The 16,684-nt window shown below is 51.8% G+C and overlaps 1 protein-coding gene across 1 annotated transcript; it reads left to right on the top strand.

The window, feature by feature from the left end:
- Positions 1-3,869: 3,869 nt before the first annotated feature.
- Positions 3,870-9,107, top strand: TLX1 (T cell leukemia homeobox 1; the record flags this gene model as incomplete). Its single annotated transcript, XM_080913318.1, has 3 exons — positions 3,870-4,446; positions 6,461-6,662; positions 8,885-9,107. The coding sequence occupies 3 exons, from the start codon at positions 3,870-3,872 to the stop codon at positions 9,105-9,107; spliced, it is 1,002 nt and encodes a 333-aa protein (XP_080769444.1).
- Between the last annotated feature and the right edge of the window lie 7,577 nt (positions 9,108-16,684).

Here is a 16,684-nt window from a genome sequence, read left to right as displayed (position 1 = left end):
TAGTCAGGAGAGAGATTGTACTGAGGGGCATGGTTGCCAGGTAGCCTCCAGAAGACTAGAGAGAAAAGGGTCTGAAGCTCACCTAGACAACATGCAAGGCTCAGTAGGAGCAAGGACCTGAAAAGCGGTACTCAGTCCAGTTTGCCTCTTCCCAGCATGCAGTGCCTGGGTTTGCTCAGGATGGATGGCAAAGATGGCATCACAGACTTGTGAAGCCTGATGGAATGTTCACTGCTGTGGTAAGGGTACCTGAGCCATCTCAGGTGATCCCTAAGTACTGCTTCCTCTTCCTCCCTCCACTCCCCTAACAGGGCTACCCTTAAGGTGTGAGATGCTATTCAGAAACACAGATGGAGCACCAAATGAACTGCATCCTGGGAGAAGGGGGTTGCTGGAGGGGGCAGACCTTCTGGTCTCATCTTTCTAGTTAGAGAGCAAGGTGCAAGCAGAGCTCCAGCCCTTCCCAGATATCCCAGAACAAGCACCATCAAACGCACTGGACTTGCAGAACTCCAGCCTTCTAGAACTGGGTTGGGATTTAAAAAAAAAAAAAAAAAAACCGACTCAGAAAACAGAAAGTTTGGGAGCACAGGGGAAAGCTAAGGTACTCCACCACTGTGGGATTTTGCCAGCCACTCAGTGGATTGTTGTAACCCCTGCCAACCTTTGTCTGGGCCAACAAGGGTGAAGTGTCCTCTTAGCTACCCTGGACAGCCAGTGCTACGTCCGAAGAGTTTAAGAGGTGTAGCTCTGAAGAAAACTAAAAACAAACACAACAACAACAAACAGTCCTGATGTGGCAGAGCTGGTTAGACTAACAGCAGCAGGGCCACTTGCCTCCTGCCACAGGATGCCACGGAACCCTCTGCTGTAGTTCTCAGCCACAAATAGAAGTAGTTTCAGGTGTTGAATTTCCAGCACACACACAAAAAAATTTCTTCTGCCTGTAGAAATTTGAACAGACTTCACTTTTATTTAAAATGGTACACGGAGGCGGGAGAGTTGACTTGGCAGAGGTTGAGAGAGCTTAGAGTTTTTGCAGAGGACCAGGATTCGATTCCCAGAGCCCACATGGTAGTTCATGATCATCCATAGCTCCAGTTTCAGGGAATCAGATGCCCTCTTCTGGCCTCTGCAAGTACCAGACATACACAAGGTGCACATGAGGCAAAACACTCATGCACATAAAATAAATACATTGTAGCATTTTTAAATGATATGCAATTCACATTTCATACTTTGAAACTTTAAAAACGCACAATTCAGCGACTTTCAGAATATTCATGAAGTTTGGCAGCAACCACCACTACCTAATTCCAGAGAATTTTAATCATTTTAATCATTTTAATCATTCCAAAACGAAACTTTGTACCTAGTAGAAGTCACTTTTCCTCTTCCTCTGATCCTGGCACCCACATGTCTACTTTCTGTCCTGTGGAGTTCTCTGTCTTGGTCAGTTTACATAAAAGATCTGTCTAATGTGTGACTCTTTGCTCCTGGCTCATCTGACTTAGCATAATATTTCCCAGGTTTATCTTTGTTGTGGCGTGAGCAAACACATACTTCCCTCTTATGGTGGAATGATGTTCCATTTTGTGGATATGCCATATTTTATTTATCCATCAGTTGGTGGGCAAATGGAATGCTCTGTGCTTTCTACCTGTGTGAATGGTGCTGTTAAGGGCAATCATTCACTCAACTTTATTTAGCTAAAAAAAATGTTTGTTTTTAGGGTTCTTAGGGTTGTCATGGGTCTCAGACCAGTGTGGGATGTGGTGTCTCACACATAGTGAACTCTCACGCTGCTTTCTGTTCTAGATCTTTCAAGGTAAAAGGCAGAAAATGCTTAGCAGGTTCAAACAACTTCCCAAGAAGCCTCTGGGTCAAGATATAGAGCGGCCAAGTGAGGAGCAAGAGCCTGGCAGCAGGTTGGAGCTCTGTGCATGGTCTTTAGCATTGAGAACAACTACCTGCTTCATGCTTTCTTATCTTCCTCTTGAATGAGCATTTTCCCTCCTGGCTGAGGATCTGGGGAGTATTTATCTCAGAGAGCTGACACTGAGATTCTCGACTTATCTATAGTACTGACGTCTGGCTTATTCTTGCTTTATTGTCTTCTGAGGTCAGGATGCTTTGCTGTCTCCCCAGTACCTAGAAAGTACCAGGTACATTTTAATTACACAAATATTTGTTGGACAAGTCTTCATGAATTTATTAGTCACTCAAGATGAGTATGTTTGATTTGCTGGGGCTGTTTTGGGAGGGGGACACATATATGCTATATATATTACAAATGCATATGTTTTATATTTTATATATTATATATGCACCATAATATGTATACATATATATATTTATTTATATGGCATTTCCTGTCTCTGAGGAAGGCACTTCAAGTGACAGTGTCAGACAGTGGCCAGAACAAGTAGATTCCACTGAGACCTGAGCAGGAGTGAGGCTTTGGCTTGCAGGGTTTGCCTTCTAGCGACCCCCCCAGGAGGTTGAACATGGAATAGACCTGAACTAGATCAGAAAGCCTTACCTAATCAGAAAAAAAATTGCTTTCTTTTCTCCAGAACTTAGCTCCTAGGAGAGAACAGACCTTTCCCGTTGGTAAGGGGAAAGAGAGGAAGCAGAAGAAGGGAGTTTCCTTCTTTTCTTTGGGCTCTCGGCCAGGCAGCCACAGGCATGACTTTGAAAAGGCCTAAATTTGTCCTGGACGCACTTCCCTGATTCTAGTCCCAGAAGCCCCAGCCCCCACAGTCCTAAGACCCAAGGCCTTCTTCCAAATATTCTAAAAGCAACGAAATCACTCCTTTCTCTCACAGACCCAGCACCATTCACTCGGGCTTCATAGGAATCGCTTTTGGGAGCATCTGTTTATTCAAAATGATAGAGGTACCTTGAGGAACAGGCACCCTGGCTAGTCCTTTGGCTTGCGCCTGCTTTTCAAGATTGGCTTTCCTTTCCTTAAATTCTCTAAAGAGACTGAGCTGGAGTGGCTGCTAATTTTTATAACAATATATAGCCAGTTCTTCATAGGACCTGTTTTAAAGGACAAGCCTGAACTCACCGTCCTGCCTCGGGGCCTGGGCTCCATACCTGGGGAGTAGACAGTCTTCTACTTTCTAACAAGCTGGACTTGAAGTTGCAGTAAATCTCCTGCTTGAGTGACAGGTGTTTCCCAGCTCAGCCCTTGGGGAGATTCTCCAGTTGGGCAGGACACCTGTCCCCAGGGGCCTAGTGGGCTGGACTCCTTTGGCCCTGTTCAAAGTGAGGGGGTGGTTCCTACCAGGTCTGGTAAAGGGCTCTGATTTCCCTCGCCTTTAGTCCATCTGTCTGTCGGACTCTGGGAATGGCTGCTTCCTGATCTTTTTCTTTCTCGTTTTTAAACCTCTCTCTGTAGCTCTCCTCCTTTCTCTTCTCTGGAACTACTCAGAGCCCTGATCTCCGTCCCTCTGTCTCTGGCTCTGGCATCTGTCTGGGCTCCTGGCCTCCTTCTCCCCCTCCCAACCCCTCCCCCGCGCTGTCATTCACTCCGCTCCTCTCCACGCACAGCCAATGGAGAGACCCGGCCGAAACAGCTAGGCTCGCTCGCTCAGGGCTTTTTCGCCCGGTGATTGATGTCCCAGAGTCAACAGCGAGCGAGCAGCCGGAGAAGGGAAGGAGAAGCCGGAGAGGGGAAGAATACAGCTCCCCCTCTCTCCTCCCCTCCCCCCTACTTTGGCCCTTCTGCGCACTTCGCCTTCAAGTCTCAGCGCAGCCTGGAGCGGCGATTGCCTCCGCGCCCCTACTCGCTGCCCGGCTAGTCCAGCGCAGCGAGCGCCCGCGCCCGGGCGCCCGGGCCCCCGCGTGGGGCCGGGGCCAGCATGGAGCACCTGGGTCCGCACCATCTCCACCCGGGCCACGCGGAGCCCATCAGCTTCGGCATCGACCAGATCCTCAACAGCCCCGACCAGGGCGGCTGCATGGGGCCCGCTTCGCGCCTCCAGGACGGAGAATACGGCCTTGGCTGTTTGGTCGGAGGCGCCTACACTTATGGCGGCGGGGGTTCCGCCGCTGGGGCGGGGACCGGGGGCACGGGCGCTTATGGCACCGGTGGCCCGGGTGGTCCCGGTGGCCCGGCGGGCGGCGGCGGCGGTGCCTGCAGCATGGGCCCACTGGCCGGCTCCTACAACGTGAACATGGCCTTGGCGGGCGGCCCCGGTCCGGGAGGCGGCGGCGGTGGTGGGGGTGCCGCAGGCGCCGGGGCGCTGAGCGCTGCAGGGGTGATCCGGGTGCCCGCGCACAGGCCGCTAGCTGGAGCTGTGGCCCATCCCCAGCCCCTGGCCACCGGCTTGCCTACTGTGCCCTCTGTGCCTGCGGTGCCGGGTGTCAACAACCTCACGGGCCTCACCTTCCCCTGGATGGAGAGTAACCGCAGATACACAAAGGACAGGTTCACAGGTGAGTCCGGCCCGCGCGCGTCCCGCCTGGCCGTGGCTCGGGCTCTGTGCTACCCACTACCCTGCTTGATGGCTTCTTGAAGCTCTTTCTGAGCGCCAGGTCGCCCAGCGCCTCTCCGTGCCTAAGTTCAGCTGCCTCCAGGATTCTGTGTGCTCAGAATCGCTGAGCTCCAAGAGTTCGTTCTTGCAGTGTGGGTTCTTCTGTCTCTCCTCTAGGACCCCATTCGTGCAAGCAGAGCGTGGTCCTCTCTCGGGATCCCGGGGGCTCAGTCAGGTAGAGAGGGCTGTAGATTCAGGACCATCTCCTGTCAACTGTCTAGGCTTTGCATGCTGTGTGAGCGAAAATGTTTTTCTGTTCTGACTGCGGTTTCCTGACGGAGGCCAAGAGCCCCAGAATTAGACACAAGGAAAGGTTCTCCTACCTCTTGTCCCCTACAACACACACACACACACACTTGGGTGCTCTGAGTTGTGGTGCGTGTCGCTACAGAGCCTCAAAGGCCCCAAGCCTGGGTGAACCCAGCCAGCCTTCTTCCTGGACTCCGGGCGTCTTCAGAGTCAGTGGTAGCACAGGGCTGGGCCGGATCTTCGTTTTCATCCTGGGTATTCCTCCCAGGGGTCTACCCTCTTATTTCGGGGATAAATAACGCACCCGCCGGCCCGGAGAGTTGGCTGGAGGACAACTCGCAGGACGAATTTGCACTCCGTGGCGGCCAGCTGCCGCTCTCGGCAACCCCCTCTGTTAGCCCGAGCTCCCTCTGACCTGGCTTCCGTTCTCTCTACCCTAGCTCTGGCGTACCCCCTTTCCCGGCGCTCACTTCCCGCTGGCTGCCTTTAGTTATCCTTGGATCCTTAGACTGTGAACTGACCCAGGAAGGTTGGGGGGGGGGCCCAATCCGGACACACAGCTGTTAGGAATTGGGCCCCAGTTAGCTGTTTGGGCCTTGGAGAGAGGAGATAGTAGGTTTAGGCCGCTGCTTGTGGATGGGACTCCCCAAATAAACTTCATGCCGTAACTGTGAGGTGTGTGTGTGTGTGTGTGTGTGTGTGTGTGTGTGTGTGTGGTGTGTTCATAATGAAAAGAACAGTATACAGTAGTGAAAGCTGTCCATGATACCCAAAGTTACCCTAGCTCTCCCCTCCTGCTTCTGTTACAGACAGCACAGACAGACTGTCCCTGGAGGCCCTAACCAAACTTCGGGGCCACAGCAGAAATGGGAAGGAGTCCCTGAGATCACTAGAGAGCAGCCAGGGGACCTAGAACCGATCTCACTTGTCCTACTTACCTACTTAAACCCAGGCCAGTGTAGACAATTATGGGGGCTTTAACCCACACTATGAGCCCACCGTGTGTGTGTGTGTGTGTGTGTGTGTGTGTGTGTGTGTGTGTGTGTGCGCGCGCGCACGCGCTATACAAAAGATATCTGGTGCAGGCCTACTCTGGGAAGTCACAGTCAACTGTAGTGTCTGACCTTTAAGAGGGTGCACGGCTGTAGTTCTGTGCTGTCCCTGTCCTATTGCTGGTCCGGGTGTGCAGTCTCTGCGGTGGGAGTACTGATTTGGAAGTTTGAGCTATTATCTGCTGTAAGAGCAAACAGGCCCCACAGCCTGGACCTGTGATCATCCTGGGCCTCCTATATTTTGGAGTGGCCCTTTTAAGTTTAGTGGCTGAGGCTGAGGAGAGTGGGTGCTTAGTTGTCGTTAGGTAGGGGAGAGGGGAACCAAAGGGGACTCGGATGGGGTCTCCGAAGCCCCGGGCTAGGGAGATTTCCGAAGTGGCGGCTTGGGGAGGCGTCAGCCTGGCGGGCAGGAGGGAACCCTTCGCGGTCCCGGGCTGAAGGTGTTGGGTTGCCGGGGTGGATCACTGTCTTGCTTTTAGGGGATCTAGCCACTGCGCTCTGACTCGCGGGGTGTCGGGCCTGGGACGCCTCCTGACGCTCTGCCGCTTGCCTCTGCCGTCTGTCTGTCTCCCGCTCCAGTGGCCCTCTCACCCTTCACTGTAACACGCCGTATAGGTCACCCCTATCAGAACCGGACGCCCCCTAAGAAGAAGAAGCCGCGCACATCCTTCACACGCCTGCAGATCTGTGAGCTGGAAAAGCGCTTCCACCGCCAGAAGTACTTGGCTTCGGCGGAGCGCGCGGCTCTGGCCAAGGCGCTCAAAATGACCGATGCGCAAGTAAAAACCTGGTTCCAGAACAGGAGGACGAAATGGAGGTGAGCTCGCGGTGGTGCCGGAGCGGGCTTTCTCTGCCTCTCTCGGGTTGCACGCACTCCCTCTGCTTGCTGGATTCCGATCGCTCTAGACAAGTGAGCTCCTACAGTCCACTGGGGACTGCAAACAGGGCAGTAGCCTGGTGGGGCTGGAGAATCCTTCCTGTGTTTTAAGAGACGCTTCGGGGCTTTCAGGACAGCACAGTCTACCCGGTGTAGACGCTGCTCTCCTCTGCTCGCTGAGACCTATAGACCAGTGTATGCGATCCAGATTTCAATATTCAGGGGGTCCTTTAGGGACTTTTTGGTTGCCCAGCCTGCTTTTACCGTGTGGAACCTCCCCTGACCCTGAGACTTGGAGACGGGAGGGGCCGCGGCAGGTCTCTGCGCCCCAGCCGGACTCTCCGCGGAGCGTCTGGGGCCCCCGGACCGCCGGCTGCCGCTACTTACTGTTTCCTCCCCAGGCGCTTGAGCTCTGCGCAGTCGCCCCCCATCCTGGAAGGGGAAAATCAATCTGCGCCGGCTGTGGCGGGGATTCTCGGGTCCCACTGAAAGGGGGAGGATCCATTAGGAGCAGATGGGTGTGCGGGAGGAAGAAAGAGACATTTTCTTTCTGTCATCTACCGACGACAGCGCTCACCGCGCTCGCTTTATTTTATTTCTTTCCGAATGCACGCGCCTCGACCTTCCTCATCTTCTGCTGACCTTCCCCTCCTCCCAATTCTCACGACCATTCGGCATCACGTACCCTAAGCAGCTGTATTCTTTGCTCCTACCCACACTTCGTGCACCCCTGAGCCTTTCCACACACCTCAGCATTCTGCCCCCCCACCCCATGCTCCCGGGAGCCTCTGAGCTCAGACGCTGGGGAGGTATGTGGCAAGACTGACAAAATCGGCGGCGGCGCCGCTCCGGGCGGGCCTAGAGCGGGAGGAAGGAATTGGAGTTTCCTCTTTTTCTGAATGAAGGCGAGGAATCTGCCCGGGATTCCGCCTTCGAGGCCACAAAGGAAGCCCGGGGCCTGCGAGTCGTCTGTCCCCCACCAACATTCCTGTGGCTGGGGAAGGGGTGGGAAACGTGGTTCCAGCCCTTTGGAAAGCTAGTAAAAGGGGGAGCTGGGCTAGCTGAGGAGGGCGGCTGGTGCTCTTTAAGCTTATGTTGGTAGAAGGGGGTGGTGCGCAGAAAGCCAGCCACAGTCGAAGAGAGAAACTTAACACAAAGGAAAGGGACAAAGATGGTCCATTTTAGAAGAACATAAATAATAATAAAAATATTAAGTTGAGGTGAGGAGTGAGGGAGAAATGCAAGTAACCAGAAATCTGTATGAAAAGGAAGGTATCCGATTATTAAAAACGTGGTTTTTCACTTCGAACAAATTCTTCCAATTCAGAGGAAACCAAGTAGTGAAGGGGGAAAAAAAACATGGGGTAAGACATAGGGAAACATCTAGGCAATTTAAAATTCAGGAAGACGGAAAAGATGAGAGACAGAAAGACAAGGAAAAGTCAGGAAGGCGCTGGGCGAGTAGGCCGGCGTCCGCCTCGCCTCGGGAAGAGCCGCGAGCTTCAAGCGGTTTCATCGATCGCCTACAAATTGCTTCTGGAGGCCCCGGGGACTCCCATTAGGTCTGTCCACCTTAGAGACAGACGTTTGATCTCAGTTGACAGGGTGGAGGGGCGGCATTAAATGGAATAAGTGAGTCACCGCCTCTCACTGCCTGGGAGGAAGCTGGTGGGTCCAGAGAGAAAACCTAGGGGCGCAGAATTTGGCACAGGCTGAAGGTGAGAAGAAAAAGGCAGGTCTTTGAGGACTTTCAGGCTTGGGACAGCATCTAGTCTTAGGATAGACCAATTTATCCATGGTGTGCCCTTGAGAGTGTAGGCTATGTGCATTAATGGATAGACCCATTTTTGATCCGCTGGACTTTTTTATTGCTCCTCTGGGATAATTCTGCTCTATCCATTTTTGGGGTTTCCAAGAGTTTGTTTTTGGGTTTTTTTTTTTTCTTTTCCTTTCCTTTCTTTCTTTCTTTCTTCCTTCCTTTCTTTCTTTTTTCTTTTTGTCAGAGTCAGGACCCCCAAGAGTGGAGAGTGCCTTAATGGGGCCACACAGGAGCTGAGGGGTGCTTAAGGGACTATTTCCTGGGAGTGTACTGGGGGTGGGAGCTGCGCAGGCGCTGGAAGAGGGTTAGAGTCTTGGCTAGTAATAGCTTGTTCCCAATGCAGGCGACAGACAGCAGAGGAGCGAGAGGCCGAGAGGCAGCAGGCGAACCGCATCCTCTTGCAGCTGCAGCAGGAGGCTTTCCAGAAGAGCCTGGCCCAGCCGCTGCCCGCAGACCCACTGTGCGTGCACAACTCATCGCTCTTTGCCCTGCAGAACCTGCAGCCTTGGTCTGACGACTCCACCAAAATCACCAGCGTCACGTCTGTAGCTTCGGCCTGCGAGTGAGAACCCAAGCCCAGCTGAGGGCTATCCGGAGAACCAGAACTCTCAAGACCCTTTCTGACTGCACACAGAAGGGGAACGGGGCTTCCCGGCAAGGCTCCCAAGCACTGCCTCCACATCCCTGCGGACACTGTCCTGTCTTCGATGGAAGAGGGCTGGGGATAGGGGCAGAGACGTCTTCCCAGAAACCTAGGTGATCCTGCCCCACACTGGAACTGTTCAGAATCCTGTTTTCCTCTGTTTCATAAAATTTACTCTGATTTTAACATGGGACAGAGAGACCCAAGGGAAGTGGAGTCTGCAAGGCTTCTGAGACCCCCAAGAAGCCATCTGTACTAAAGCTGGAAACCTCTCCTCTATTCCTTTCCTCGTACACCCGGAGGCCCACACAGAGGTGACACCACTGTCCTTCCCGGGTGTCACCCCAGAGCCACACACACAGGGACCTATGGCAAAGTGTCATGCATACACAGGATCATAGCAAGTGACCCTTGTTGCTTGGTGTAGTGTGGGGTGACTCTCTCAAACCACACGGGACCTCCTCTTACTTTCACAAGGCCACAATAGTCACACCGTGACACACCAGCCCACACGCAACAACTAAACTTGGCCCGTCAGGCCCTCCCCACACATCCCAGCGGCACAGACAGGCTTTCACACAAATGCAGCTCGTTTCTCCAGATCCTGTTTGGGGAGGGGGGTAAGTTATGCACTTATAAGTTATGCACTTATAAGGTGTTTCCTGTGTAACCATTTTATAAAGTGCTTGTGTAATTTATGTGGAAAAGTAATAAAAACCCTCCGGATCAGGACTCGGGGGGCCGGCTGCTCCTTGCTGAACCCAGCTTTTTACAGCTGCTTGGGTTTGGTGCAAGATGGAGCTTCAGAAACATCTGGTAACCTGGGCTTGTGGGATTCAGGGATGGGCGGGCTCCATAGGAAGAAAAACAAGGAAAGGGAGAAGGCAAAGCCGAGGGAGGCAGGCCATCCTCGGATTGCCTGAGTGTGAGAACTTGGAATGAGTGTCTTTGGGAGTGAGAGCCATGTGTTGTTGTGGTAGAATGGGCAATCACGGTGTTAGGGTTAGTGAATGTTTGTGATGAGATTTGAAGGTGTGATTATATTTGAAGTTTTAGTGTAAAAATGTTTGTTTCTCTTTAAGTTGAGCTTACAGTAATTGTGTGTGTGTGTGTGTGTGTGTGTGTGTGTGTGTGTGTGTGGTGTGTGTGTCCGTCCATGTAAGAATGAACCATCTGGGGTAGTTTTGTGGTTACCTATTTTTTTTAATTATGTGTGAATCACATTAATGCAGTGGAAGTACACATTAGTTTTCCTTTGTGAATCTAGTTTTGTGGTGAACGTGTGTTTTGGATTGTGTGTCATCTCTAATTGTATAGGTGTAATTATGTGTGAGGGATAACTATGTGTGCCATGTTTTACTGTACTTGTGCAGGGTGGTTTGTAATTGCAGGAAGTATGGATCATTGTGGGAGGCTGTCCCCGCAGGTAAGAGCTTGTAGCTATGTGTGAGCAGTTGCAAGTCAGCACGGATAATGTGTGTACCGGAGGTTCTGAGGTGAGTGTGCAGATGTACTGTGGGGTAATCAACATCTGTTAGGAGGAGTGTGGGGCTCTGTTCCCTCCCCAGCAAGCTGGGACACCACTCAAGCCATTGAGTCAAAACTTATAGCCAGCATCTTCTCTAGCACACCATCTGGACTCTCGGTACTACCCCGGACCATCAGGAATCTATGAGTCACTTTCCAAGGACCTCAGGTAGCCCTTCTACTACTCAGGCCTGAACAGTGGTTACAACACCCACACACCCTCATCTCTAATTCTTGAATTACTAGACCAACTGCAAAACAACAAGAAGAAACTGATTTTAGCCTGGGTGGTGGAGCTGGAGAACTCACTAGGAACGAAATTAGTGTGGTTGGTGTCTGGACAGTCACACAGAACTGTGTACACCAACATCACCAAAGCCACTGTTCTGTGGCCATTGGCACTCACGGCAGGTTGTAATTCTGGGACAAAGAGTCAAGTACCTACCCCACCCCAAAAAGCCCAAGGAAAAATAGGCTGGGTGGGGTAGGGGTTTGCTAGACCACTCCCCATCCAAGGAAGGGCCCCTTAGTTCTAAGTAAAAAGGGAAACCAACCGGAGCCCAGGATTTCTGGCAGGCTTTCCTGGCCACAGGTGCTCGGACTGGCTTTAGCGAGCTCTGTATTAGATATGGGAGAGGATCAGTGTATTCTCTAGGGAGGAGTCATTCAAAGTCACAACACCAGAACCAAGCAAAATCCAGAAGCAACCTCCCAGAGCCATGAGAGTTTCTAACCTGGATAAGACTGGCTGTCTGTAAATTCACTGTGGGGCTGCAGCTGTAAATCACCTCCTTTATCTCTTCCCGGATTTTTTCCATCCCCTCCATTTCTATCTTTGAAACTTGTAGGTGAGTCCTGTATGCACGACCTGGGCCTTTTGATAACCTGAACAAAGTCAAGAGTCTTTACTGACCGATATTTCCTCTCCAGGCTGTCCAACTGAGGGACTTAGAGGTCCCAAAGCCCAAACATAAAAGTCCCAAAATGACTCCAAAGTCGTTCTCACATTCTCTAGAATAGACAGAAAGCAAGTTGGCCCCCAACTTCCTCCATCTTCGTAGCATCAAACCGGCATTCACAGTTGGGCCAGCAGATGCGATCTCTAAGTCCTACTGCTCTCCGACTCTGCTAAGTTCATCTGGGACAAGAGCATAGTTTATCCTGGGTTCATTCCTAGCGCCGTAGCGGCTGCAGAACGTCCAGTGAGCTGTCCACAATGCCTGCCTGCTCCCGGCCTCAGGATTTCGCTCTCTCCAGGGACTGCTTGGGGATTCCCAGGCCCTAGGCAAGGCCTCCCAAGGGCATCAGACTCCAGGAAGTTTTGGGATCCTTGGCGCTGAGAAGCAACACGGTACTTTTCCCTCTCCGCCGGGAATTCGTTGGGCCCGAATTTCAGCGAATCCCGTGTGCACCGAGCGCTCCCGGACCGCAGCAACCACTTAGGGTGACTTGGCTGGCCTGCACCAAGCTACTGCACCCTCCCCTCAGTAATGTGTCTGAAACCTAGAAGAAGGGACTGTGAGGGTCAAGGCCAACCGCTCCAAGAAAAAATAAAGTCGAAAAGTGTTTTTGATCAGAAACTCGGTTTCAGATAAAAATCAGAAATGGGAAAAATCATCTAAATAACCTGTGTGTTGAGGCGTTGAGAGAGCAAACAGCAGTAACAGACCTGTCTGGGCAGAATGGCCTCTTTCCTCCTGAGGCTTGAGTGAGCCCCTAGCAATGACCAAGTCCCCCGCGGCGTGGAACCCTGGGCAGCCACTAAGAAAGACTTTGTGCAGTCTGTGGCCTCAGGAATCCAGGAGTAGTTGGGGACCAAAGAGCCCCCAGGTTGTGCGGTGGGTGACACACAGAAAATCTGGCTTAACCTGCTAACTATAATAGAGGCTTTGTCTGGCCCGATCTGTGCTTGGGGGGTGTGTAGACACTCCCCAGTAGGTGACTATTGATCTCCTACGGTGCCTCTCCCTGTGAGGTTTCAGGTATGAAGGGTGTTCTGCCTTAAGTAAGTGTCCCTTTGTGGACTGTGTGTTACAGTATAGGTCAGTGGTTCTCAACCTTCCTAATGCTGTGACCCCTTGCCACAGATCCCCAAGTTGTGGCGACCTCGACCTTTTTGTCATTGCTTTACAACTGTAATTTTGCTAGTGTTATGAATGCAAATCTCTGATTTCTGGTGGTCCTAGGGGACTCCATTGAAAAGGTAGTTCAGGTCCCAAAGTGACTCTGAGCAGTGTCACTGGTCTAGGTAGGAGAGTCTGAGACTAAGGTGGCTGCCACTAAACCAAGGCAGTTGGGGCTCAGCAGCCACACTGTGGAGTGCCTGAAGGTAGCTGCTCCTTTCCTTAGGGACCCCGAGTTTCCCTTACTCCTACTATAGTGGACTTCACAAAGGTTCCACTCCCTTTCCCAGCTTGGCCAAGACTGGCCCAGATTTTACTTCTGCCCTGTTTGGCTCACAGAAGAAGCCCTCAGGTACCCACACACCCGTACCCACACACCCGCGCTCTCCTCTGGGTTCCTGGTCGTGGGGATTCTGACGGAACAGGCTGAGGGCGGACTGGAGCCAGGACGGGTTTTCCAATTAGCCCAGAGGAAACCTGGTGTGACCTGGCTGAGTGGTGTAGGATGGGGGTGGGGGATGGGGGAGTCAGGTAAGTAGAGAGAACCAGGGGTACCTCCCCCCTCCTTGTGCTGGGGAATGAGTGTAAATGGACTCGACTCCCTGCTCCCAGCCTGTACTCCTGTATAGAGCCTACAATATCCTGGATGTGCAATATTGCACAAGAGGAGACGCGGGTGTGTGGAGCCAGGCACACACAGAGAGCACACTTCACTGCCGGGGCTTGTGGTTACCCTCTCACAAGCTGACGCCTGCCACACTGCCTGGCTAGTTCCACGGGCTCTGTACCCCCCTATTCCCCAGCCCAGAGGGAGGAGGGTCCAATTCTGCAGGAGGACCTGCTTCGGCTTTCCTTCTGCAGCTCCCCCGCCACCCCCGCAAGGAAGAAACCCCAAGGACTCGTGGTTGGTCTTGAGGATGCAAGGCTGCCCTGAATTTTGGCAGAAGACCCTAGCAAAGCCCAGACCTCTCAGTGTCCTCTGCCACTTCCTGGGAAGCCCGAGCTCCAATCAGCCTCTAGTGTGAGAAAGTGGGAGGGGATGTGGGGATAGGTGCAGGTGCAAAGTCTCAGCCGCAATACGTCTCAGAAAGGAAGGCTGTCCTGAGAGCTACCGCTCTGTTTTTTCAACCCTGGAGTCTCAGGCCCCACATTTCTTCATGTACCTAGAGAGGAAGAAACCGCGTAATCCAAAGGGCCTCTGGCTTTTAAAAGGGAACCAGACTTGTCCTTAAACTCGGAAACTCGGGACAAATGGATATCGGGCGCCCTCTAGCGGTCACACGAGGAGAGTCGCTTTGAATTAAGTTTCTGAGTAGAGTCAGAGGGCTGGGGTGGCTTCTTCTGGATCAGGCACAAAATAAAATAAAATAAAATAAAAATAGTACTAAAAATTAGTATTATGGAGCGCTTTCAGTGTGCCGGGTACTGAGCTAGAATATAAAAATATTATTCATTCCTCAATACTATCTTTGATACAGATATTATTAGTTTCCTTTACATACACCCGGAGAAGTTAAACATTGCCTGAGAGCACTTGGTTGGTAGGCAAGCGTGTCAGCATTCAGAGTTCATCTAACCGTGGAGCGAGGGTATTTGTGTGGAATGGACAAGCTCAGGGGTGCATGGATGGGGAGGATTGAACTGAGGTAGTTCTGGGTTGGGCTTGCTGTTTTAGAAAGACCAGCAAATAGAGAAGTGAGCTGGGAATTTGTTCTCTGTAGATCTAGGGAGCTCACCTCCAGCCCAATCCAGTCTTCTGTACACACACACACACACATGCACATGCACCCGCACATGCACACACACATTCACATACATATATACATGCACCACTTACATAACAGACACACACGACACACACATAGATACACACTCATACACATACATACATATACAAAAATCATACACACATACACAAACAATACCCAAACACACACATACATAGACACACACAGCACACACAGACACAAACACACAGATACACATCATGTACATATATACATACATACATACACATACATACACAGGCACACACATATATACAGACATATGCACACATATACATACATACACACAAATACATACACAAACACACACAGCACAGATACACATACTACATACATGTATATACGCACGCTGCACACATGTTCTTGAGCTTATAGGCTCCACTCTGTCAGGCCTGAGACTGCCCCCCCAACCTAAATGAGCCCACACTTTGGACTTTTTCCAGTTGCGTTTGGTTTCTTTCAGGAGCCTCCAGGATTGGAAGGAGGTCCCACCTTCCACAGTCCTTCCTCTGCTGCTGTTGCTGGGTCTCACACGCGGGAGGATCAAACCAGCAGAAAGTTAAAAATAGAAGCAAATGAATCATACTTTATTAGACAAAAGAACAGAGAAGCAGGAAGGAAAATCCTTCCCATTCCATCTGCTCATGCAAAGCTTTCGGTGGGAGCGGCTGCTCTGGTATACAGGGTGGAGGGCGGGGGGGGGGGTGTGAGCAAGAGGGTGTCACTACACAGCTCTGGCTGTTCTGGAACTCTCTATGTAGACCATGCTGATCTCGAACTCACAGAGATCTGTCTGCTTCTGCCTCCTCAGTGCTGGGATTTAAGGCATGTGCCACCACAGTCTGTGGTAACAGAGCTAGGCCTTCTCCCCTTTCCCCCTTTCGGCAGGCAGGAGGCAGAGGCAGAGCCGTGCCCTTAGGGAGCTCTTTCACGCACAGCATAAGGTGACCACAAATTGTCACTGCCAGTGTCCAAACTTCGGTGTGTGCAAGACTCACCGGGGAGCTTGTTAAATGCAGACGCAGTGCCTGAGAGCTGGGGTGTGGCCCAGTCCTCTGCATGCAGAGGGCTGACTAGCTAATGTGGCTGCTGGCCTGTATCCAGGAGTTGTGACTTCCACCCACGAGTCCTAATTCAGGTCTCCTACTGGCCGGGCAACCATGGTCTCCGGTTTTGCCTTGTTTGCTCAAGTTTCCTTGCAATTATTTTTATCTAAAGAGAAGTCAGGTAGAGGAAGGACATCTTAGTGTGCTCCCCGGTGTGCTTGGGTCCTCAGCTGCTGCTTTTTCTCTGCAAGGTTCCTCTGATCCAGGCTCCCCTTCCTGCACCTGCTCTCTGTCTAAAGACCTCTCTCATTCCCAGGCAACAGTTTAAGTGTCTTTGGACATCAGCCTATTCACTGAGCCTCTCTTCTCTGCTGTCTAACCTCGGGCAAGTTAATTAAGTTTTAGGAGCTTGCAATTTCCTTGTGTATATTATAGGACCAACCCATCTCCGGATTACCGAAGGGATTAAGGAGATAACTCTGGTAAAAAGTGTTGGCTCTTTGCAGGCTCTCCAGGAATGGCTCTGAGTACCCCCCCGGGGGGGGGGTGGAGAGACCCAGGTATTCCACTCTTGAGGGCAGGGTGGGGTCAAAGAAGTAGAGGATTTGCTCCTCCCATTCATTCCCTCCTAGTTTTCAGGTCCTTGGCTTCTGGAGAAAAAAGTCAGTGGGTGCTTTTTGGCTGGAAGCTCTGCGCCCCCCCCCCCAATACTGCAAAGGTTGCACTAGTGAGGCCCTCTAAGACTAGTCAGCTAGCTACCTCAGTCACAAGTATCCAGCCAGTGTGGATGTAGGGAGACTGTGTGGTAAGATCTAGCAAAGGCCCAGAAGGAGATGGGGAGAGAACCCAAGAGATGTGCTCTTACTTATCCAAGAGCCATCCAGCCCTGGGAGGCTCAGAGGAGCTTCCCAGCAGGGGTTGAACTGTTGTGAAGCAATGCCTACCACTCACCACCTGCATATACCTATCCCCACGTGTGCACGCACACACACATGCACACACATTGCCCCCCCCATG

This window comes from Micromys minutus (assembly GCF_963924665.1).
Source record: "Micromys minutus genome assembly, chromosome: 2".
NCBI lineage: Eukaryota > Metazoa > Chordata > Mammalia > Rodentia > Muridae > Micromys > Micromys minutus.
The sequence above is the reverse complement of the archived record's forward strand: the minus strand, read 5'-3'. Positions and strand labels throughout refer to the sequence as shown.